The sequence below is a fragment of the Lithobates pipiens genome, unplaced genomic scaffold, assembly GCF_037356315.1.
Source record: "Lithobates pipiens isolate NorthernLeopardFrog02 unplaced genomic scaffold, aLitPip1_a1.2 Scaffold_3, whole genome shotgun sequence".
In the NCBI taxonomy this organism is placed as follows: Eukaryota; Metazoa; Chordata; class Amphibia; order Anura; family Ranidae; genus Lithobates; species Lithobates pipiens.
This window is the reverse complement of record NW_027507790.1, coordinates 227724430-227751130: the sequence shown is the minus strand read 5'-3', so window position 1 is coordinate 227751130 and position 26701 is coordinate 227724430. Positions and strand designations below refer to the sequence as shown.

At 42.4% G+C, this 26701-nt stretch overlaps 1 protein-coding gene across 1 annotated transcript in view; it reads right to left on the bottom strand.

Moving 5' to 3' along the window:
* NADK2 (NAD kinase 2, mitochondrial) overlaps positions 1-26701 on the bottom strand; it is a 59176-nt gene that overhangs the window by 14817 nt on the left and 17658 nt on the right. The window contains 4 exon segments of the mRNA XM_077462856.1: positions 2130-2213; positions 6324-6405; positions 12718-12806; positions 21714-21802. Coding sequence (XP_077318982.1) covers positions 2130-2213; positions 6324-6405; positions 12718-12806; positions 21714-21802 — 344 coding nt within the window.

Genomic DNA, 26701 nt, shown 5'->3' with positions numbered 1-26701 from the left:
TCAGGTACCAAGGCAAATTTTCCCATAAGGTTCAATCGTACAGGTTAATCCATTCTGAACTCCTTTTTTGTATATAAAGCTATGAAATATACAAAAAATGATTTTAAACATATATTACATACGGTCTTTGACATTAAGTTGACCTCTTTCATGTGCACATCCAAAAGAAAAAGAAAAAACAAAACAAACAAAAAAAACGCACACCACACTATAGCTCCTCTTTAATCCTTGTTTGAAACAATCCCAAAAATTTAAAATGGCTAATCTAGGGGCCAGAAAACAGCACTGTGCATCTAGGAAAAGATCATCTGAGGGCATGATAAAGTTGTAGAATTCATATGAACTGTTTTTCTATGATTCACAATCAAGTGAGCCCACCCTCATGGTAGTCAGGGGGGCAGAAACCCCTATCTGAGTGGACAGGTTCTACTAAGACTCATCTCCAGAGCAGGGAAGATGGCCACGGCTCGTGTACAGATGCAATTTTTTGTTTTCTTTTCTGCACGTACACACACACACAATAAAAAATAAATAAAAAATTAGAGATGGATAGAGATAGATGGATAGAGAGATAATCTCTCTCTTTTTTTTACTTTCTGCTATAAACATGTCCAATAAAAAATAAATCTAATGTCTTAATCAATTTAGGCAAATATGTATTCCACTACATATATTTTTGGTAAAAAATCCCAATAAACGTATATTGATTTGCACAAAATTTATAGCGTCTACAAACTGAGATATATACTGCAAATTGTAGTTATTTTTTTACTAGTAATGGCAGCGATCATCGACATTGCAGCAGACAAATAGACACCAACTGAAATTTTTGGGGAACCAGTGACACCAATACGATCAGTGCTAAAAATGTACACTGTCACTGTACTAATGACACTGGCTGGGAAGGCGTTAACATCAGGGGCAATCAAAAGGGTTTCAGTTGATGTAAACCCTATTAATGAAATTTGAGCTGGGCACATATCTGCAGTGTTTTCCTATCTCTCTTCAAAGCCCTGTGTCCTGTAGCTGTCTCCTGCTCCATTTTTGGTTATCAGCATAACTTCTGGCAAGTTCCTCGTCAACTTGATAAAACCAGGCTGAATTTTGTGCCAGGGTGGGTGCTGTAAATAGATTAGCTGAGAGCTGATCTATTCATAGAACAGCTCTGAAAGTCTCTGCCTATGTGGAGTGGGGGGTTGGTGTAACTTTCCTCCAATCAACAGTCTTGGCTGAATGCCCAGACTTCACTGCAGTGCTGAACAGAAGAGAACATCTAACATGATCTGAACTTTCTAAAGAATATATATAGCTGAAGACAGATGTAAAACTTATGTAGGGAGATTTGTTTTATCCCTATGTATCATCTGAGGCTGTTCACTTCACCGGTGGTTTACATCCACTTTAACTGTGTGCCTAGCCAGTGTTTTGGTGTACTTTATGTGTGGTGCTTTTACCACAACTGGTGTATTTTATTTCCCACTTTGAGGAGAAAGAAAATTCATTACTTCCCTGCCAACAGGACAGAGCTCTGCCTTGTTTACATAGGCACAGCCCTATCCTGAGTGTCTTCCCGATGATCAACAGGTGCTGGCCATCAGCCATTGGCCGGCACCCGCTGATCAGCATCTGCTGTGTATAATCACAGCCGTCCCTCAGGAATGTGCGCACCCTCTACCCGTTCCGGCCGGATCACATACCCAGTACATGATCTGGTGCAGGAGTGCCGCCGTATATGTAAGCTATACAGTCGGCAAGCAGTTAAAGTCACACAGAGCCCATATATTGTGTTTTTCTACAAATATGATTTCCAAAAAAACATTTGTACGAATGTACATAGTTGGTGAGGTTGAATAAAGACACCAGTCCATCCAGTTCAACCTGTGTGTGTATTTATGTCACTACCATTTCTCCGGAAAGATCTAGATGTAAATAAATTCAGAGGGGTTGGAGATATATATACAAAAATAAAATATAGTCTACCAGCAGGAAGAAAAGGACTTGCAATGCGAGTTTAGATACAATCGGGATTTCAGCGATCTGGTTTCATTATGACAACTATCAGAGACAAAGGTTTTCCTTTCAAGTACTTGAAGGTCATGGAAACCTCAGAGTCACACCAGGAATCCTACCTGAACTCACCGCGATAAAGCTTGTGCAGGGCGTCCGGGAAAGAATGGGTGTAATGCATTGGCAGACAGAGGTGCCCTTCAGACCTTGGAGAAAAATCATACACAGACAATGAAGTGGAAAGCTTACACATTAATATGAAATATAACATATATAATGAAAAGCAACATACATTAACAAGACAATTCAAAAGTACAAATCGGGAGCCAATATAAAAAGAATCATAAGCATGCTGTGTTAATGCGTCTTATGCAGGTCATTCATTGGAATGGGCTGGAAAAGCCAAAAAAAGTGCCAGTAAAATTTTTTGCAACATGGCACATGGCAACACAAACTAGAGCATCACAATACAGGTGCGCTGTGATTTGCACCAACGTTCTTGCTTCATATAGCAATGGATGTGGACATTGCTACATCACTGAAACTACAGATGCTCCACTGACTTAGGAGCAGTTTAACGGCTTCACTACAGGGCACTTCTACCACCTTCCTGCCCAGACCAATTTTCAGCTTTCAGCGGTCGCAACTTTCTTAGTTGGTCAGAAAATTTTGCAAATAGTTTTTCTCCTTCACTGATGTGTGCTGATGAGGTGGCATTAATAAAGTGGCACTTATATGCGGCACTGACTGGCATCACTGATGGGTGCCCCGATTACCTGTATGAGTCTACCCTGCGATGAGATGCCACAGATGGGCTCTCCTCACCTCACACTCTGTCATGGCACTTCTATGTTTCCATGGGATTGGACACAACCGTTTACATAGGTAAAGAGCCGTGTCATCAGCTCTTTACTGAGATCGGGGTCCCCGTGGGCACACAAGAGCAGTGACACAGGGGCATAGGACATCGTCCCAGAAAATGAGAGGATATGACCGCTGCATTTTACTATAGGGCGGGAGGAGGTCAAAATGACAGATTGCTCACTCATATTTATTTTATTTTTTTTAAAAGAGTTCTACCTGTAAAAAAAGCATGAATACTTACCACCCCCAATGCCCATACCAATAAACTCTGCTGTCTTAAAAAGAAGTTTGCAAAATTCATTTACATTTGGCACACTTCCAGGAGCACAACATGCCTGTATCCCCCACTATGCTCTGTGGTTCCTCCCGCCGACAAGACACAAAATGCGTTAAAAAGTAAATTCCTGGCAAACCATGAAACACACCACCATTTAAAGTGATTGTAAACCCCCACCTTGTAAAACACATTCAATTAAAAATAGAAATTATAACCAAAACGTTTGTTTATATATCTCTCTCTATATCTAGATCTCTATTTTTACACATACTGTACATACAGTTGTGCTCATATGTTTACATACCCCAGCAGAATTTATGATTTGCCATTTTTCAGAGAATATTTAGGATAACAAACTTTTTTCACTCATGATTAGTGCTGTGTTTACTCTTTAAATCATAAGGACAACAGAAACGCCCCAAATGACCCTGATCAAAAGTTTACATACCCTGGCGATTTTGGCCTGATAACATGCACATAAGTTGACACAAAAGGAGTTTGAATGGCTATTAAAAAGGTAACCATCCTCACCTGAGATCTGTTTTCGTGTGTGTGTGTGTGTGTGTGTGTGTGTGTGTGTGTGTGTGTGTGTGTGTGTGTGTGTGTGTGTGTGTGTGTGTGTAAAAGGTCAGCAAGTTTCTGGACTACTGACAGACCCTTGCATCTCTCATCCAATGCTGCACTGAAGTTTCTGGATTCTGAGTCATGGGGATAGCAAAAGAATTGTCAAAGGATTTGGTGGAAAATATAGTTGAATTGTATAAAACAGGAAAGGGATATAAAAAAGATATTCAAGGAATTGAGGATGCAAATCAGCAGTGTTCAAACTCTAATCAAGAAGTGGGAAACGAGGGGTTCTGCTGAAACCAAAAATCACAGTCAGGTAGACCAACTAAAATTTCAGCCACAACTGCCAGGAAAAAAAAAAAAATTGTTCTGGATGCAAAGAAAAACCCAAAAATAAACTTCAGGTGAAATACAGGACTCTCAGAAAACATGTGGGGTGTCTGTTTCAAAATGCACAATAAGGAGGCACTTGAAGAAAGATGGGCTGCATGGTGGAGTTGCCAGAAGAAATACATTACTATGCAAATGCCACAAAGTGTCCCGCTTACAATATACCAGACAGAACAGAGAAGCCTCAAATCTTCTGTCACAAAGTAATTTGGAGTTAAGAGACAAAAAATTTAGCTTTTTGGCCACAACCATAAACACTACATTTAGAGAGGAGTCAACAAGGCCTATGATGAAAGGTACACCAGTCCTACTGTGAAGCACGGAGGTGGATCGCTGATATTTTGGGGGATGCGTGAGCTACAAAAGGCACAGGAAATTTGGTCAAAATTGTTGGCAAGATGAATGCAGTATGTTATCAAAAAATACTGGAGGACGATTTGAATTCATCAGTCAGGATAGGAAGCTGCGCATGGGACGTACCAACATGACAATGATCCAAAACACAAGGCCAAGTTGACCTGTCATTGGCTACAGCAGAATAAAGTGAAGGTTCTGGAGCGGCCATCTCAGTCTCCTGACCTCAATATCATTGAGCCGCTCTGGGGAGATCTCAAACATGCAGTTCAAGACAGCCCAAGAATTTACAGGAACTGGAGGCTTTTTGCCAAGAGGAATGGGCAGCTTTACCATCTGAGAGGATAAAGAGCCTCATCCACAAATACCACAAAAGACTTCAAGCTGTCATTGATGTTAAAAGGGGCAATACATGGTATTAAGAACTGGGGTATGTAAACTTTTGATCAGGGTCATTTGGGTAGTTTCTGTTACCATTATGATTTAAAAGGAGTAAACACAGTTGATTGATAATAAATTGCTTCAGCCAAACACTAACCATGAGTGAAAGAACTTTTTAACAAGAAAGTGTTGTCGTCCATTCTTGGAAAGGAGGGGGAATTGCAAAAATAGCCAGACTGACAAATTCTTTACCAGTTCATTAGAGCATATTTTAAAGAATATGTAAACCCAATGTATCATATTCCTAATGTGGGCCTGCGGTACCATGTACTTGTATGAGAAAGTATCCCGTTCTCTTTGTATTGCTTGAGAGGAGTGTGGTCAGTTCACTAGCTGTGCTGGGAACACGGCCTGCTCACTTCCAATGTCCTAACACTTTAACCCCCCAGGCTCTTTTTTATATATCTATATCTATATATCTATATATTTTAAAAGACAGACATACTTATCTGCTCTGTGCAATGATATTGCACAGAGCCAGTCTCATATCCTTTCCTTGGCAGTCCCCCGCAGCACGCTCCCCTCCTCCTTATGAGTGCCCCTAAAGCCCACCTGAGCCAGGCTGTGGGAGTGCAGACGCACACAACTCAGCTTGGCATCGCCCCCTGCTCCCTCACAGGGATTTGACTGACAGCAGCAGGAATAGCCAATGGCTCCTACTGCTTTTAGTGTAGCCTGTGAGAGCAGGAAGATGGGAGATAAGAGCTGCAGACAAGCACTGCGCTGGATCAATTGAGGACTCAGGCAAGTGTTTTTGAACCCACCAGCCTTCGTCTTAGAAACCTACATTAATGTACATGTAATATCCACCCCCATTGTGTTTAGCTGGGTAGTGAGTATGGAGGATAAGGGAAGGAGTGGACTGTCATTTACCACTGTGCATACTCCCACATGTGTGACTCTATAGTCACATGGGCTGCTCCGATGTGATCGAGAGGAAATGCTCAGCTTAGCAACTCACTGAAAACAGAGTATGTGCAGAGCTGCCACCGCAGCTGCAAAATATCTAGCTGAATCGAGGACATGGACAGAAGGCGATCGTGAGCAGCAGGATCAACCAGGTTTTTTGCAGAATACAGAAAACAAATTTCAGCGAGTATGAATCAGCATGTAATAAAGGATTTGTTAGTTTTATGATGTGGGTTTAGTAACAAAGTAAGAATTATATGAAAGATAATGATTTGCAGCTGGATTAAAATTATGGGTTAGGATTAGAGGAATACATTGAGATTAAAAATGTTTTTTTTTTGCCACAGGTAATGGTAAACATCAAAATTAGTTTGTGGTGAAAGGGTTCCAAAATGTACCTATGCTGAAATTCCTGAGCCAAAACAATGATTTTCTATAGCCAAAAATGAATATACTGCCATCCAAAGCAAGTTTTCTAAAGGTCAGATTGAGGGTGAATTTGGACAACGGTTACCTCTCTGGATCAGTATTTACTCCGATGACGGGTTTGAACCTATCCAACACCTTGCTAGCAGCGAGAAGCATCGTCCCATCACCTAGAAGAAAGTTTCATACAATAAATACCCAATTCATACTCTAACAGGACAAATCTCTAGATTAAGGTCACAATGTCATCAAAATACTATTCTGGTTATTTTAAAGCCCTACTTCCACTTCAAATCGATATCAGCAAAATGATTAAAGTGGTTGTAAAGGCAAGTGTTTTTTATCCTAATGCGTTCCTGTGTGTAGCAGCGCCCCCTCTATCCAGACAGTGCCTCAGCTAAGCGGGACTCTCCCTCCTGATTGGCTGAGATATAGCAGCGTCACCACTGGCTCCCACTACTGTCAAAGTCAGTGAGCCAATGAGGAGAGACAGGGGGCAGGGCCCAACTGTGGCTCTGTGTTTGAATGGACATGGAGCTGCGGCTCGGGTGTCCCCATGGCAAGCTGCTTGCTGTGGGGCACCCGACAGGAGGGAGGGGCCAGCAGCGCCAGCGAGGGAGATGAGAAAAGGAGGATCTGGGCTGCTCTGTGCAAAAAACTAATGCACAGGGCAAGTATAACACGTTTATTTTTTCTGTAAAAATAAGACTTTAGAATCACATTAAAATAACTTTCGCAAATAGATATCATAATCGGATGGAAAGCAACTTTTCTTTAGGGTCTGGCCCATCCCAGCTCTGCCAACAGCTATCTTGCCGAGTTTCCCTTTCACATAGGGGATACTCGGCATGCTGCCAGACCCACATTAAAATCTCTATACCCAAGCTGGGTAAATCTACCACATGCAATGGTGAATTAAGTTGGTATTTTAATATCTGGCTTACCAGGTCTCTAGGGAGCACTGAAGAGAGTCTAAGAGAAATAATTTTCTCACACTTCACACAGGTTCACCATAAAGGAGGCACCTAGAAACCTTTAGAGCCGGTTCACACAGGGGCGACACGACTTCCAGGACAACTTTGTGAGGAAACTTGGAGATGACTTGAACACGACTTAGACACGACCTAGGGCGACTTACAACACGACTTTAAGTCGCCCCAGGCCAGGGACTTTTGCCGTGGCCAGAGAATGAGCTCTGAAGGGGGAACTCCACGGCAAATTTCTGAAAAAAAATTGGCATGGGTTCCCCCTCCGAGAGCATACCAGGCCCTTAGGTCTGGTATGGATTCTAAGGGGAACCCCCTACACGGAAAAAGCGGCGTGGGGGTCCCCCCCAGATCCATAACAGACCCCTGTGTGAACCGGCTCTTAGCCTCTTAAAAACACGGCAGACTCAAACTGCAATTATAGCCAAGAGACTGCAATTATTGTGGCAACAGCTCTGGCCCTGTCTGGTCTGATGCAGACAACCGATATCATATTTTGAGTGTTGCAAAGACCATCCATGGAAATAATGTGTGGGTTTTCACTGGCCATTTCAGTGTTCAGGTTCTTTGTTTAAAGTGTTCTGAAAATGTTATAGACAGACAACTCCTATCCTCATATTGAATAGTGGTTCCAAATGAATAACTACTGCAGTAGGGAACAGACACACTCCGCAATATGAGGATAGGAGTTTGTCTCTTTGGCTGGGATTACCTTCACCTAAGCGTATGGAAGTTCCAGGCTAAAAGGCGATAGCAGGTATTGTTAGTGATCAAGTTCTTGATCAAAAGGGGAGATTGTAAAGGAAATTTGTAAATCCTGTATAAAAAATTGTATTCTATTTTGTATGCTTTGCCTATCTATTGCACTCACTGTGCACACGGCACTAATCATAATTTGATTACATGCTGCATTCTTTCGAGTCCTGATTAGAATTAGCCCTTGTTAGCATAAAAGTACAATTGTAATGCGATACCTACGTAATCCGGTGTATGAAAAACTTCAATTGCATCAAATAAACAGAACAGTTATTTGGAAAGATACTGAGTATCTTTTGTGTCCATTTCCTACTGCACTAGTTATTCATTTGGTGGCGGTAATCAATATGGATTGGCGTTGATTTTTGTTCTGGAAATTTTATAGATGGGCAACTTAGAGAGAAGAGAGAGTCATTCTGTATTTATGCTTCATTCATCTTAGCCAATTTTCTAGTTTCTGCTGATGGAAAACATTCCCTCAACATGCCGTTACCACCATACTTCAGAATGGGGAGAATGTTTTTAGGGTGATGGGCAGTGATGACTTCAGTGTTTTGCACCAAGGCAAAAACAATTCAGTTTTTGAAGACCAAGAACTTTTTTTGTACATTTTGTCCCCCAAAAAATCTTGCAAAATTCCAGTCAGATTATATATTTTTTCCCTCAGAAAAGTCTTTCCTCCAATTTCTATATAATGCTCAGCCTTGGAGAGCTTTCAGGATCTAGTTGTCTCTGGGCAGTTTGTCTCATTCCAGATGCAGTTCCTTTAGAGTTACCAGCGTCTCCTGGGTTGCTCCTCAGACTAATGCCCAATGACACAATGTCAGTTTTGGTGGACTGGCTAAAGTAAACAAAAACGTGCGATTCTCCTCCCGCCCATTTAGGTTAACGATGCTCCAGGGCTTTTTTTTGTTTTTTGTTCCAGGCCAGTGCTGTTTGGAGCATCTCCAGAACTTTATTCTGAAATAGGCAGGCTACCATTGCTGACCACCCTTAAAATGCCTGGCTGTCGTCTACAATGATGGCCAATTCCACAACGTCAATACTAAACTAGTTTCATTGGAAGATTACCATGGGTGCAAGAAATTTAGGATCTGAAGATGTCAGCGACAGCAGCCCTCATAATTCTCTCACTACAGGATTCCTTTAAGAGCCAACTTGCGCCAGACCCAGAGGTTCTTTTGTTCTCCCTGTTCATTTGGATAATCAGAACAGTGCTGTAATAAAAATCCTTACTACAAATGCAAAAGAGCAGTAATGGAAGTTTAGAAAAAACTAAATCAGATTTCAGCCTTCATCAGTGCAGTGTAGTCCAGTATTCATCATTCTTTCTGACCAATAGCTGTGGGTTTGTATGATGCCTTATGAAGAAGTAAAAGGCTGAATTGTGCAAGGCCAGGAGGCAATGCAGGACAATTTCAGGGACAAATGTTCTGTGACTTTTGCAACTCAGGAGAGGTGAGCACAGGAGGTAATGCAATAGAATGGAATGTCCAACATTCCCAGAAAAAGTTGAAATCGCTTGCACACTGACATGCTATGTCAGGTTTTATAACAACCATATCATTTTAAAATTTCACTGTGTATTTAGAACAATCCAATAAATACTTTAACTATCCTCGCCATACACAACACAAGTGCTGCTGGGCAGAATTATATTACTGCAATAATAAAAACCCCAAAAGACTAACATGTATGAGAATCTATATATCTCCACATGGTATATAATTTTCACACAATACTAGGCATCAAGTATAGAACTTTGGGCTCATTAATACCCAATTTGTGCCAATACAGCGCACCACAACACTGCGTAAACTAATGTGTGCACGATGGACCATTTTGCATAATATTTTCAGTTATTTCTACTTTATATATACACTGGAATGGAACAATGGTAATGCATATAATGAAGAATGCCAACATATAGCATATTCAAAAAGTTGTGGACAAGCCCCCCCCCCCCCCCCTCAAAAAATAAATAAATACACTAATGTGCTAATATTTTTTGCACTCAACTAAAATGTACACAGGTAAGCCACTTTCTTTACAAGAAAAATACCCATTGTAAAAACACCCCCTGTGCCTGGTGCACTTGCATGCTGCATCCCTATTCATTCCTTTGGATCAGGAGTCTCCAAACTGCCCTTAGGGCTTTATTCCTCCCACTGACACCAACAAGGGGACACCATTTCTTCCACTGATGTAATGGAATACAATTACTCCTAATAGGGGTACTACTCCTTAACCTACTGACTGCAAACTGAGGCCTTATTTATTCTCACCAATGCTGGGCCTGGGACATTTCTTACCCCCCACTGGCCACAATCCACCCCTCCTAAAGACTGAAGGACAATAAACTGGCCCTTTGTTTGAAAAGTTTGGAGACCCCCTGCTTTGGATGATACAGTGCCTTGAAAAAATATTCATACCCCTTGAAAATTGTCCACATTTTGTCAAGTTACAACCAAAAACGTAAATGTATTTTATGTGATAGACCAACACAAAGTGGAACATAATTGTGAAGTGGAAGGAAAATGATCAATTGTTTTTAAATTTTTTTACAAAAGAAAATATCTGAAAAGAGTGGTTGTATTCAGTCAATACTTTGTAGAACCACCTTTCACTGCAATTACAGCTGCAAGTCTTTTTGGGGATGTCTCTACCAGCTTTTCACATCTAGAGAGTGACATTTTTGCCCATTTGTCTTTGTAAAATGGCTCAAGCTCTGTCAGACTGGATGAAGTGTTTCTGAACATTCCATTGTAGCTCTGGCTGTATGTTTAGGTTTGTTGTCCTGCTAGGTGAACCTCCAACCCGGTCTCAAGTCTTTTGCATGCTCTAATGCCCTGGACATTCCAACGACAAAATCCGTCTGATTTTTTCAGACGGATTTTTGCCCAAACTTGTCTTGCATACACACAGTCGCACAAAGTTGTCAGAAAATCTGATCGCTCAGAACGAGGTGACGTACACCACGTACAACGGGACTATAAAGAGGGCAGTAGCCAATAGCTTTCGTCTTGTAATTTATTCTGAGCATGCGTGGCACTTTGTGCGTCAGTTTGAGATCTGGATCTAAAATTCCTTGTGCGTCGGAAATTCCGATGGAAAAAGTCAGATGAAGCTCACACGCACACACCATCAGAATTTCCAACACAGTCTGATCGTACATTTTCCTTCGGAAAGTCCGACCTTGTGTACAGGGCATAACAGTTTTTCTTCTAAGATTGCCGTGTATTTGGCTCCATCCATCTTCCCATTAACTCTGACCAGCTTCCCTGTCCCTGCTGATGAAAAGCATCCCTACAACATTATGCTGCCACCACCATGTTTCACAGTGGGGATGGTGTGTTCAGTGTGATGTGCAGTGTTAGCTTTCTGCCGCACAGAACGCTTTGTTTTTAGGCCAAAAAGTTTAAATTTGGTCTCATCTGACCAGAGCACCTTCTTCCACATGTTTGCTGTGTCCCCCCCATTGGCTTTTCACAAATAGGACTTCTTATGGCTTTCTTTCAACAATGGCTTTATTCTTGGCACTCTTCCATAACGGCCAGATTTGTGGAGTGCACGACTACTAGTTGTCCTGTGGACAGATTCTCCCGCCTGAGCTGTGGATCTCTGCAGCTCCCATAGAGTTACCATGGGCCTCTTGGCTGCTTCTCTGATTAATGCTCTCCTTGCCCGGCCTGTCAGTTTAGATGAATGGCCATGTCTTGGTAGGTTTGCAGTTGTGCCATACTCTTTCCATTTCTGGATTATGGATTAAACAGTGCTCCATGAGATGTTCGAAAGCTTTGGATTTTTTTTTTTTTTTAAATAGCCTAACCCAGCTTTAAACTTCTCCACAACTTTAAACCTGACCTGTCTGGTGCATTCCTTGGCATTCATGGTGCGGTTTGTTCACTAAAGGTTGTCTAAAAAACCTATGAGGGCTTCACAGAACAGCTGTATTTATACTGAGATTAAATCACAAACAGTTGGATGCTACTAATTAGGTGACTTCTGAAGGCAATTGTTTTCACTAGATTTTAAGGGGGTATCAGAATAAAAGGGGGCTGGATACAAATACACACCACACTTTTTAGATATTTGTAAAAAAAAAAAATTGAACCATTTATCATTTTCCTTCCACTTCACAATTATGGGCCACTTTGTGTTGGTCCATCAAACCCCCAATAAAATAAAATTAACGTTTTTGGTTTTAACATCACAAAATGTGGAACATTTCAAGGGGTATGCATACTTTTTCAAGGCACTGTATTTATTCTTGGTGGCTCCCAGACATCTAGGGCAGTGGTCATCAACCCTGTCCTCAGGGCTCAGTTTTTATGTATTACCTTGGGGAGATGCAGACTAGAATACTGCAATCACTGAGCAGCAAATTATATCACCTGTGATATATTTCAGTTATCTTGCAAACCTGGCCCGTTAGTGGGCCCTGAGGACAGGGTAGATGACAACTGGTTCAGGGGATTATGGACCATCCATAGAAATTAATGGGGCCTCTGCATGAGTGTGCTAGACACAGGACCCGGCCTGAATGTTGCTAGTATATGTAACAGAAAATTAATCTCAAGACCCATAACAACCATAACGTTTTTGGCAATGCTGCAATTTATAGCAGTTTGCGAGTTCCTGTCCATTGCAAGGAAACCCAAGTAATTTCCAATGTGTTACATATTCAGCAAGACCGGAAGCATCATCAAGAAATTTCCCAAAGTACTTAGTAGGAATTACCTCCAGCTGAGATGATGGCGTCGGCCCATCGCACCGTAGCTTCATCATAATCTCTTCTTTTCACTACCTGAACTTCAATTCCTTCTTTCCTGAAGGGAAAAGGTGGCACACATAAAAAATTAGCAAATACTACATATTATGTAAAGTACAAGTGGCGACAGACCCCACATGGCAATCAGGGGCACATGCATGGTCCTACTGGAAGACAAAGCCAAGTTTGAAAAACTCTGATATGCACCAGCTATGGCTGCAGAAATTTGCATTGAGATTATGCCTCATATTTACCGTGGATATTCAGTTTGTATTACTGCCAAAAAAGCCTAGGACAGGAAGGAGGAAATTCTAGTGGTGTTATGATGGCTATCGGTGGATATTTAAGTGTGGTGCCCAGACAGAACCCCCCCCCCCCCCCGTTATTTACATAGCTAAAGTGTACATCAATGGCTCTGGTTCTATGTATTGACAGGAACACCTAGCGTGCCCCCATTACCAGCATGGCAGTACAGAAAAGTGATGCAAGCCTGCTGCCAGCAGAGCATTATTGAAAATCCCCTTCCACAGTATTTAAGGACCGAATGCAGACTTGGAGGGTTTCTCAAAATTTAGGACACAGAATGACTTCTCTGTTGTGTATCAGAGTGCAGTCAGAGGCCTCGCTCCTGTTTGTACATTGTAAATTTATGTACAACATATAGTCATGCAATGAAACTTGCTTCCTGCTAAAGTTGGCAACATACATAGAATTACACACTGATTGTATATATAGCCTGCTATACAGGTATGAATCATTAACTTAAAGGCTGTTATGTTGTCTCTAGCTACTAAACACACAAAACCAAACACACCCACACATTTCACAACCTTTTGTATTTGATTTATAGGAAATTCTGGTCATTCTATTCAATCATCCAACATCAGGCACCCGAGATATCCTAGCTCTACTGATCAACAGTTTGGGATGAGGAGGGGATTAAAAAGGATAAGTTCACCTTTTAACAAAAAATAAAATGTGCTTGGACCACAAAGTACCTACCTAGAGCCCCAGACTTCATGAAGTATTATGTGGCAGCACAGATAGCTTAGTGGAGCCAAATCCATAGTAAATATTACAGGCCAGACTAGGTATCCTTTGAAGCCGTAGCTTGTTCTCCAACTGCAATAGAGTCAGTGCTTTGGATACCCCAAAGCAAAGCTATCTTGTGCCCTATGCTCTCAAATTCTATAAACTTATGGGACACGACCTGTAGGAGATGGCCCCTGCACTCCCCCCACATCCCCTCTTCCTACCAGGCATGCAGTCTGTTAGATTTGACTGGTGGATGATCAAGGGCTTTTAACCGTATAGGGGACTTTTATTTTTATTTTAGTTACTTATATAGCGCCATCAATTTATGCAGCACTTTACATATACATTGTACATTCACATCAGTCCCTACCCTCAAGGAGCTTACAATCTAATGCCCCTAACTCACATTCATACATACGAGGGACAATTTAGATAGGTCCTGGTAGGTTAATTGGATCCTACGTCCCTCACTGTACTTACTAATATATAATATACTATACAAAGCTTGGAGATACTCCCCCTTTGAAAACTTTTGTTTGCAGAAAATTTATCATTTTTTGAACGCATTGCAGAATCTCAGCCTTGACGTAACAGTACACACTATGTTCAAAAACAAATGTCTGTAGGACACCCCATTGTGGGGATGTGTATCTAACCTATACAAGCTCTTCATCACTCCCTCCGATAAATTTTTCTTACCATGTGGCATGGGAGAGGACTACTATTCCTGGAGTACCCATAGTCACAAAAGTGTACTGAACACTGCTGATCGAAGCAGGATACAATGTTCGGGCCAGATGGTATCTGGTGTCTTTATATGTATATGGCACTCCTGGTATTAGTAGAGGGGTCCCTGGACCCAAATACCTGGTCGAACAGATGTTTGGACCTCGCCCTAGGAGTTTACTGGTTATAATGATGGAAGTATAGTTATACAGTTTTCATTGATGTTCAGTGTTCATGATGCCCTACGTTTTAAGGGCTTTTATGTTTCCTACTTGGAAAGGCACAGTTTCCCTTCTAATCTGGGTTCTCCACATCATGGAAGTGATGTGCGTCGGCCCACAATAACCACCTGGACTCTTAATCAGAAAAAAAAATGAGCAGTGCACCCTTGTTGCCTTATGTGTACTGATGTGTTACATTTGCAACTTACTGCTGCTATATTTTGTATTTCTTTTAGGTCTTGGAAAGAAAAAACATAATAAATAAAAAAAAAAAGGGATGGAAACAGAAAAACTAAAATATATGTTTTTTTTCCCCCACAAATAGCGCTCTCTTTTGGTTGTATTTGATCACCTCTGCAGTTTTTATCTTTTGAGCTGTAAACAAAAAATAAAGCAACAAATTGTGAATTTATTATTTTTATTATTTTTTTTTTTTTTACTTTTGGCTATAAAACATATCCAATTAAAAAAAACAGTCATCAATTTAGGCCAATATGTATTCTGCTACATATTCTTGGTTAAAAAAAATCCCATTCAGCGTATATTGATTTTGTTTGCACAAAAGTTATAGCGCCTACAAACTTTTTTTTTATTTTATTTTTTTATTTTTTATAGTAATGGCAGCGATCAGCCGGACTAACACATTGCGTTAGACAAATCAGACACCTGACACTTTTTGGGGACCAGTAAAAAAACAAAAAATAAAATAAAAAAAGGGGAGGACAAAAGATAAACGATTTCAGAACTTTTTTCACCTTTTAGGCCCCTTTCACACTGGGGGTGCTTTGCATGCGCTACAACGCTAAAAATATCCCTGCAAAGCGCCCTAAAACAGCCGCTGCTGTCTCTCCAGTGTGAAAGCCCCAAGGCACTCGGGGCAACAATGGCACATCGCCGCAAACCCACCTGCAAAGTGCCACTGCAGCGATGCTTTGCAGGTGGTTTTAACCCCTTTTCGGCCGCTAGTGGGGGTTAACCACTACAGCCCCGGACCAATAAACACCTTAAGGACCAGAGGTCTTTTTCCAATTTCGCACTGCGCTGCTTTAACTGGTAATTGCACGGTCATGCAATATTGCACCCAAACGAAATTTGCGTCCTTTTCGTCCCACAAATAGAGCTTTCTTTTGATGGCATTTGATTGCCTCTGCGATTTTTATTTTTTGCAATATAAATGGAAAAAAAAGAGCGAAAATTTTGAAAAAAAAAAAAAAAGATATTTTCTTCTTTTTGTTATAAGAAAAATCGAATAAACTCAATTTTAGTCATACATCGAGGGCAAAATGTATTCAGCCACATGTCTTTAGTAAAAAAAAATGTCAATAAGTGTATATTTTTTGGTTTGCGCAAAAGTTATATCGTCTACAAACTAGAGTACATTTTCTGGAATTTACACAGCTTTTAATTTATGACTGCCTTTCTCATTTCTTGAGGTGCTAAAATGGCAGGGCAGTACAACCCCCCCCCCCCTCCAAATGACCCCATTTTGGAAAGTAGACACCCCAAGGAAATTGCTGATGGGTATGTTGAGCCCATTGAATATTTATTTTTTTTGTCCTAAGGGATTGAATAATGACAAAAAAAAAAAAGTTGTCACTAAATGATATATTGCTCACACATGCCATAGTTATATGTGGAATTGCATCCCAAAATATATTCCGCTACTTCTCCCGAGTATGGGGATACCACATGTGTGGGACTTTTTGGGAGTCTAGTCGCGCACGGCACCCCGAAAACCAATCACCACCTTCAGGATTTCTAAGGGTGCAAATTTTTGATTTCACTCCTCACTACCTATCACAGTTTCAAAGGCCATTAAATGCCAAAATAGCACAAAACCCCCCAAAATGACCCCATTTTGGAAAGTAGACACCCCAAGCTATTTACTGAGAGGCATGTTGAGTCCATGGAATATTTTATATTTTGCCACAAGTTGCGGGAACATTACAAACTTTTTTTTTTTTTGCACAAAGTTGTCACTAAATGATATATTGCTCACACATGCTATGGGCATAAGTCAAATTACACCCCAAAATAAATTCTGCTGCTTCTCCCGAGTATGGGGATACCACATGTGGGGGACTTTTTGGGAGCCTAGCCACGTACGGGACCCCGAAAACCAAGCACTGCCTTCCGGATTTAAATATAAAATGCTACCAAAAAAACTGTTAGCGATCGCAGGGATCAGGCCTGACTCTGCGATCGCTGCAGTTATGTGTTTAGTATTTTGTAAGTGACAGTGACCGATCGATACTGCACTTGGGTGGGCTGGGCAGAGGGGCAAAATGCAGGTGCCAGCAGGTATCTGGGCTGATCCCGCTAACAATGTGTTTTTTTGGAACCCTAAACTGCTGGGGACGCTAGTATAGATCTGATCAGATCAGATATTGATCTGTTCAGATTCTATACCACTACGGGAGGTTTATGCTTTGCGTGTGGGTGTTAGCGGTACTGGCACTAACCTAGCGCTGCCTGGGGCGAGGCAGACCCTGACCATAAAACCTAATTGATATCACCCGCCGGGTGATCAGGGGGTTAAACCTTTATTGGGTAATATATGGTGGGTGCCCTGATGCTATAAAAAGCAAACTAACCAGAGTCACCCGTAACACTTATACGGTGATCAGTGGTGAAAGGGTTAACTAGGGGCAATCAGGGGGTTCAAATTTTTATTAGGTAGTATATGGGGGTCCCTGGCCCTATATAAAAACCTGACGGGGAACCTAAATAACTAACTGGCTAACCAGCGTCACCAGTGACACTTATACTGTGATCGCTGGTGAAAGGGTTAACTAGGGGCAATCGGGGGGTTTGTGTGCCTGTGTGTACCTACATGTCAGTGTAGGGTTGGTGCACACTTAGTTTTAGTCTTCTCCTCGTAGTCCGGTCAAAAAGACCGCCCCGAGGAGAATGACATAATTTCCTCCTTCCTGTGTAAACAATACACAGTGGGAGGAAGCTTCTCATTGGCCAGGAGCGATCCAGAGGGGGTGGCCAGAAACCAACGGCCATCCCCTCATCACGGATTGCTCCTGGAGCGAACCGGACCGCCGTATCCAGCGGGAGGGGGTCTGATCGGACCCCCCACCCGCTGGAAGGCAGGCACGTACATGTACGTGCTTGTGCCTGACTGTGCCATTGCGATGATGTACAATGGCAATACGGCGGTCCTTAACTGGTTAAAACGCAAAAAATAAATAAAATAATAATAATATGCAGAACATCGCCGCTAAAAGCACCACTAAATATAGCGCCACTTTACTGCCAGCGCCCGCAACACCCCAGTGTGAAAGTAGCCTTAATGTGTCCTATAAACTGTGCAATTCAGTTGAACAAACTGACGTTTTTTTTTTTTTTTTTTTTTTTTTTTTTTAGGTGGAGGAAGGTAAAAAAAAAAATATAATATGGTTGCATAAGTGTGCACATCCTAAACTAATACTTTGTTGAAGCACCTTTTAATTTTATTACAGCACTCAGTCTTTTTGAGTATGAGTCTATCAGCATGGCACTTCTTGACTTGGCAATATTTGCCCACTCTTTGCAAAAACACTCCAAATCTGTCAGATTGCGAGGGCATCTTTGTACAGCGCTCCTCTGATCACCCCACAGATTTTCAATTGGATTCAGGTCCGGGCTCTGGCTGGGCCATTCCAAAACTTTAATCTTCTTCTGGTGAAGACATTCCTTTGTTGATTTGGATGTATGCTTCAGGTCGTTGTAATGCTGAAAGATGAAGTTCCTCTTCATGTTCAGCTCTTTAGCAGAAACCTGAAGGTTTTGTGCCAAGATTGACTGGTATTTGGAATGGTTCATAATTCCCTCTACCTTGACCAAGGCCCCTGTTCCAGCTGAAGAAAAAACAGCCCCAAAGCGTGATGCTGCCACCACCATGCTTCACTGTGAATATGATGTTCTTTTGGCGATATGCAGTGTTTTTGCGCCAAACATATTTTTGGTATTATGGCCAAAAAGTTCAACCTTGGTTTCATCAGACCATAACACATTTTCCCACATGCTTTTGGGAGGCTTCAGATGTGATTTTGCTAAATTTAGCGGGGCTCTGATGTTTTTCGTCATAAGAAAAGGCTTCCATCTTGCCACTCTACCCCATAGCCCAGACATATGAAGAATACAGGAGATTGTTGTCACAGTACTTGTCGGATGTGCCTGTGGCTCTTAAAGTTGCTGTGGGCCTCGTGGCAGCCCTGACCAGTTTTCTTCTAGTCTTTTCATCAATTTTGAAGGGACATCCGGTTGTTGGTAATGTCACTGTTGTGCCATATTTTCTCCACCGTGTTCCATGGTATATCTAATATCTTGGAAATTCTTTTGTACCCTTCTCCTGGCTGATACCTTTTAACAGCGAGATCCCTCCGATGCTTTGAAAGCCCTCTGTGGACCATGGCTTTTGCCGTAAGATGCAACTAAGAAAATGTCAGGAAAGACCTACCAGAACAGCTGAACTTTATTTGGGGTTAATCAGAGGCACTTTAAGGGTCCATTCACACAGGGGCAACTCAGATTTGACTTCAAAATGCCCCAAGTCGCACAACATGTAGAAATCAATGTAAGTGAATGAGAGCCGTCTTAATGCACACTACTGAAGTCGCTCCGACCTCAGAAAAGGTTCCTGTACTACTTCAATCTGACTTGTAGGCGACTGGTACCCATTGATTTCAATGGAGGTCGCCTCCAAGTCGGATCTCTGTCAATACGGAGGCAACTCTCACAGAATTATCAGCTCTCAAAAGGGAACTCCACACCAAATTTATTTAAAAAATTTGGCGTGGGTTCCCCCTCCAAGAGCATACCAGGCCCTTATCCACGCCAATAAAAAAACGGCGTGTGGGCCCCCCCCCCCCCGATCCATACCAGACCCTTATCCGAGCACGCTACCCGGGTGCCCAGGAAAGGGGTTGGGGATGAGCAAGCGCCCCTCCCCCCCTCCTGAGCCGTACCAGGCCATGTGCCCTCAACATGGGGGGGTACCTTGGGGAAGGGGGGCCACGTGGCCCCCCCCACCCCAAAGCACCTTGTCCCCATGTTGAGGACAAGGTCCTCTTCCCGACAACCCCTACCCATTCACCTGTGAAAAAAAAAAAAAAAAAAAAAAAAACACACAACATACAAGGGTTAAAATAGTTTATTGCACAGCTCCGGGGGTCTTCTATCTTCGGGGGTCTTCTCGCCAGACTCCTCCGCTATCTTCTGCTCTTTTGCTAGCTCTTTCACTAGCGGAGGAGCCCGGATTTCTTCTTCGCCGTCGCCCTCTTCTTCCGACTTCGGGAGTCTTGTCCCCCTCTTTGGTTCTTCTTGCCGGGCCACCGCACCGGTCTTCTGTCGTCGCTGTCTTCTCTTCTCTTCTGGAGGATGTTGCCTCATCGCTGTCTACGGTCACAATGACAGGACACACGGCGACATATAGGGACATCGCCGGATGATGTCACAGTCCCAGCATCCTCTGGGACGGGGACATCATCTGGCGATGTCCCTATATAAAAGTCGCCGCACGCCGCGTGTCCTGTCATTGTGACCGGAGACAGCGACGAGGCAACATCGCGAGAAGAGAAGAACAGAAGACCGGGCCACCGCTTGTAAAAGAGCTAGAAGAAGGTGCGGTGGCCCGGCAAGAAGAACCGAAGACGGGAACAAGACCCCCGGAGCTGTGCAATAAACTATTTTAACCCTTGTGTGTTGTGTTTTTTTTTTTTTCACAGGTAAATGAGTAGGGGTACATTGTACCCCATACTCATTCACATAGGGTGGGGGGCGGGATCCGGGGGCCCCCTTATTAAAGGGGGCCCCCGGATTCCAATAAGCCCCCTGCCCGCAGACCCCGACAACCAACGGCCAGGGTTGTCGGGAAGAGGCCCTTGTCCTCCTCAACATGGGGACAAGGTGCTTTGAGGTGGGGGGGCCGCGTGGCCCCCTTCCCAAAGGCACCCCCCTTGTTGAGGGAGCCCGACGGCCTGGTAAGGCTCAGGAGAGGGGGGGCGCTCGCTTGTCCCCACCCCCTTTCCTGGGCGGCCGGGTAGTGTGCTCGGATAAGGGTCTGGTATGGATCTGGGGGGGACACCCCACGCCGTTTTTTTAGGCGTAGGGGGTTCCCCTTAAAATCCATACCAGACCTAAGGGCCTGGTATGCTCTTGGAGGGGGAACCCATGGCGTTTTTTTTTTTTTCTTGCAGTGGAGTTCCCCCTTAAGAGCTCATTCTCTGATTGGCTGTGGCAAAAGTCGCCTGGCCTGGGGCGACTTAAAGTCGTGTTGTAAGTCGCCCCAAGTCGTGTTCAAGTCGTGTCCAAGTTGCCTCCAAAAGTTGTGTTGAAAGTCGTGTTGCCCCTGTGTGAACTTAACATGAGTTTGAATGTGATTGCCTAATTCTGAACACAGCTACATCCGCAGTTATAAGAGTGTGCACACTTATGCAGCCACATTATTTTAGGTTTTTCATTTTTACTTTACCCCCTCCCCAAAAAAGATTTCAGCTTGTTTTTCAACTAAATTGTACAGTTTATAGGTCACATTAAAAGGTTGAAAATTTCTCAACTTATGTATCTTTGTCTAATTTTTTTATATCACAGAAACCTGACATTTTGATAGAGGTACGTAGACTTTTTATATCCACTGTACCTCTTCTTCTCACAGAACAAGGATTTGCCATGTATTCTGCCCATCTGCCGAACGATTGGCAGGTCCCACAGACATCGCATCTGCCAAACCCATTGGACACAGCAGGAGCAGGTCACCGATGGAACACGTGCACGCCCCAGAAACAGAAGTGCATAATCACGTACAGGTACGCGATTCGGCCCAGAGAGGCCGCCCTGCCACAATAAAAGTAAGTGGGGTGGTTGACATCGGGTGAAAGCTCTTAAATAAAAGGAGGTCGACATCAATAAAAACCTGACCGAGGCTCTTATTGTACACAAACATGTTTGTGATGGGGTTTTGCTTCACAAAAAACAGGAAAAGGACAACTTACCGTAAACTTTCCACAATATGTTCAACATTTTCTGAATGGATGTTATGTCGCTGTAACAGACCATTGTAACTAGATCCTTTCAAAGCAAGCTGTAAAACAAAAGACATGTCAGGGTTTTAATGGTGGGAATAAAAAACGTTCTTCCTTCTTAAAAACAAAAACAAAAAAACAAACAAATTTTCTGACCTATTATGAAGCAAACAACAATGCAGGGCCTGCTTTACAAACTAATTTTGTCATGAAAAACAAATGCAGGTAAACTTAGGCTTGTATTGCAATCCTGGGGTTCTAGATCCTGAACAGCTGGAGGGGTTCCAAGTTGCCCATCTTTCGAAGTACAGTATTAAAAATGTACATGAAGATATAACGTGACAGATCAGGTAATGAAACCATCCTCCAATCATATGGAAACCCTGGATTAAATATTATACGTCAGATAATATTGACAACCGAGTTTTATTGTTATGGTGATTAAGATTTTTTTTATAGAATTACAACATTAGATGATATATAAAACCTCCTCTGGAGAATTATTCCCTCCCCTCCCCCTCCTATATACCTTTTATGTTCTTCCCTTACTATATAATACTTACTATAAACATACTTTAGAAGTTATGGTCAAAACTTTAAAATCATACATTTTCTTTTAGACATTTATATTTTCTTGGGATTAAAATGTTTAAAACTCAGCTATAAGAATGTTTTCAAATTCTAAAATATATAAGGCCATTTATTGTCATTCTCATGAGAATATCTTGAAATTCTTCTTTGCTTTGTATCATCCGTACTTCAATATGTCTACTTTTTATTTCTGGTATCACATAATTTGTCTTATATTCTGTACATGTAATTTATTTTAACATAAAATAAAAATTTTTGAACGAGAAACCATCCTCCAATCCAACACCATTCTGCCAACCTGGTCAGACAGTCTTAGGGAAATTAGATTACTTATGTAGGATTTTCAGCTGCTAATTACAATCTAGCTCCCCTCAGGCAAATGTTGGAGCCATCTTACCCTGACCCTCAACTAAAATAATCGTGAAAAAAAAAAAAAAAAAAAAAAAAAAAAAAACCTTTTGGTGGTTAGTCAATACCTGTATGTCCATCTGCAACCAAAGACCATAGTGTGCGGGACGAAGAATCTCCAGCACCAGTTAGCCTTAAGCCAGCCATACACAGACCTTATTTCAGCTGGCTTAGTAGGGAGCGGCCATGATTCAGTCCATCTATGGGCAGGCTGGTTGTACCCAATTGGATCCATCAATCGATCTGGGTACAACCAGCCTGTTGGGTTTGTTTACTGCTGGTGGCTACAGTACATCCGGAAAGTATTCGCAGCACTTCACTTTTTCCACATTTTCTTATGTTACAGCCTTATTCCAAAATGGATTAAAAAAAATGGTTTCCTCAAAACTCTACAAACAATACCCCATAACGACAACCTAAAAGTAGTTTGTTTGAAAATCTTTATATATAAAAAAAATAATAATAATATGTACATAATATGTACACAAGTATTCACAGTCTTTACCATGACACTCAAAATTGAGCTCAGGTGCATCCTGTTTCCACTGATCATCCTTGAGATGTTTCTACAACCTAATTGGAGTCCACCTGTAGTAAATTTTTTGCAGTTGATTGGACGTAAGATTTAACAGTGTATGTCAGAGCACAAAACCAAGTCATGAAGTCCAAGGAATTGTCTGTAGACCGCCGAGACAGGATTGTATCGAGGCACAGATCTGGGGGAAGGTTACATTGATATGTCTGCAGCATTGAAGGTCCCAATGAGCACAGTAGCCTCTATCATCCATAAATGGAAGAAGTTTGGAACCACCAGGACTCTACCTCTAGGTCGCCCAGCCATACTGAGTGATTGGGTACAATGGCCTTAGTCAGGGAGGTGACCAAGAACCAGATGGTAACACAGAGCTCCAGCATTTCTCTGTGGGGAGGAGGAGAACCTTCCAGAAAAACATCTCCCAGCACTCCACCAATCACACCTGAATGGTAGAATGGCCAGAAAGAAGCCACTCCTCAGTAAAAGGCACAAGACCCCACCCACGCCCGGAGGCACCCATGCCAAAAGGAACCTGAAGGACTCTGACCATGAGAAACAATTCTCTGGTATGATAAAAGATTGAACTCTTTGGCCTGAATGGCAAGCATCATGTCTGGAGGAAACCAGGCACCGCTCATCACCTAGCCAATAACATCACTACAGTGAAGCATGGTCGTGGCAGCATCATGATGTGGGGATGTTTTTCCAGCAGCAGGAACTGGGAGACTAGTCAGGATTGAGGAAAACATTGTTGCAGCAATGTACAGAGACATTCTTGAAAACCTGCTCCAAAGCGCTCTGGACCTCAGACTGGGGAAAAGGTTAATCTTCCAACAGGACAACGGCCCTAAGCACACAACCAAGATAACAAAGGAGTGGCTACAGGACAACTCTGTGAAAGTCCTTAAGTGGCCCAGCCAGAGCCCAGAGTTGAACCCGATTTAACATCTCTGGAGAGATCTGAAAATGGCTGTGCACCAATGCTCCCCATCCAACCTGATGGAGCTTGAAAGGGCCTACAAAGAATGGGAGAAACTGTCCAAAAATAGGTGTACCAAGCTTGTAGCATAATACTAAAAAAAAAAAGAAAAAAAAAAAAGACTTGAGGCTGTATTTGGTGTCAAAGGGGCTTCAAAGTATTGAGCAAAGGCTGTGAATACATATGTACATGGGATTTTTTTCGTATTTTATTTTTAATAAATTTGCAAAGATTTCACAACAAACTTTTCATGTTGTCATTATGGGGGTATTAATCTTTTTAGGGTCATTTAAAAGGGGAACAGAGCTCATCTTTTGGTTGCAAAGAGTTCAAAGTCACTTAAAGAGGAAGTAAACCCTGATGAGTTTACTTCCTCTTTCATTCCCTGCAAAGGCAAAGCATAATGGACTACTATGCATCGCATAGTAGTCCATTATGTGTCACTTACCTGACACAGGAGCCAGCGAAGTCGCCGCTGTCCCCTGTAGTCCGCCGCATCCATCTTGTTGGTGGGGTCTCGCAGCTCCGCCGCTGTCATTCGGCGAAGCCGCGATGACGTCACTCCCACGCATGCGCACGGGAGCCGACACGCGTGGCAGCTCCATCGCTGAGAATGCCGCGCTCAGTGCGCCGCTGTCTACGGCGCATGCGCCGTAGACAGCGGTGCCTGTTTTCGGGCAAATATCTCCTAAACCATATAGGTTTAGGAGATATTGCTTGGACCTACAGGTAAGCCTTAATCTAGGCTTACCTGTAGGTCAAAGTGGTTTGTAAGGGTTTACAACCACTTTAAGATGGATGTTATTAGCAGTACACACAGTACTGACATGCTGGGGGTGTAGATCGGTCCACACACAAACTTTTTAAACACAAAAAAAATTTGCAAGAGAAAAAATGAAAGTGTATTCATGTGTACTAAAGAGCCAGGTGACCCCTGGCAGCACTACAAGGCCACAGTGCTAGGCACTACGCCATCAGTTCAAAAGCATTTAACACTTGCACAACTGGGCCAGTACTGGAGAAAGACGTTCGAGGTCTGGATGGATGATCACTGGACTAGTAGCAGCCAGCCTCAGGTTCCCCACATGTGTTATTCAGGGAGAGATGTGTGTGCTGGCAGGTGTGTGTAATCCATACTATCTCATTTTAAAATCACATTATAAAAAAAATAAAAAATAAAAACACACCACACACACGAATCCTGTGCTTACTTTGTATAAAGCACTAAGCACAATACAGCCAGGGGACCAGCAAATCCGCATGAAGCGCAGGTTACAGATGACAAGGACATAAGCCCTCACAGCGCTAAGTCCGGGTCACCAATGAGCTTCTACAGGATTAGCAGGTAAATGATGCATTTGTTTCTAATGAACATGGTGAACAGTGCAACGTTAACAGAGGGTCAATGCCACACAAAAAAAGCGACATTAAGGGTCTATGAATATTTTCACAAGACTCAACTTTCACACAGTTTTGCTAATTAATCCAAATAGAAAAGTGTAAATGTTGAGTGAAAAGATTTTAAGTCATACCCCTTACAGAATAGAAAAAATAGCTGGTTTTCTTTTTGCTAGGACACAGGTGGCTAGGCCCCACAGAGTCAATGGTTGGTAATACGCAGGCATGGCTGGGTCACACATCAGTTGCTAGGATGCAGACGGCAACTCACCTGCATCCTAGTGACCAATTAAAAGATAGAGGGGGTGAAATAGGAAACTGGGTAGCAGCTCTGACACATATCCTCTCCTGGGTACTCTCCCTGAGCAGGGGGTGAAGGCAATTAAGCTCAATGTTTGTAAAGCCCACAAATTGGGTTTCTATCAAGGGAGGAGCAGAAAAGCTAAAAATACAAGAAATGAAGAAGGGGGATTTCCTTAACATTTCAATAATGTTTAATTGAGAGGTCAACACAGGTACTTAGACATAAATATATGGACCTGTATTTTACGTGTATGAGAGTGCTACTTTAAAGTAAATTAAACGAAACTATTGCCGTTATAGTCGCAAAAGGACCGATTTTCTCTCTCGCTGTCCCAGTGACAATGTTTTCATTGGAACGGGATGCAAGAAGAAATCCTGAGATTCTAAACGGTCAAGAAGGGGTTTTTATCCAACAAGAGGGGAGAAAAAAAAAGCACATTTTTGAATCTAAAGAACAGTTAAACACACTTAAATCAGACCTGTAAAAAATTATGTTTTAATTCATCATACGTATCCACTCTTCTGTGCACGTGGGCTCATGCCCCCCATGGTCTAACATGACACAATAGCCTAAGAATGCCTGTATCCCGAGATAATAGCTGCCTGCAACCAGTGGACTTCAAAGAGCAACCAGAAAGGTTGCATGAATGGCTGGCAGAATAGAAAAACATAATGCTGCAAGTTGTGCAATGAAATGCTTTGTTAGTCCAGCCAAAAGCAGAGAGAGAGTACAATGTCAAACAA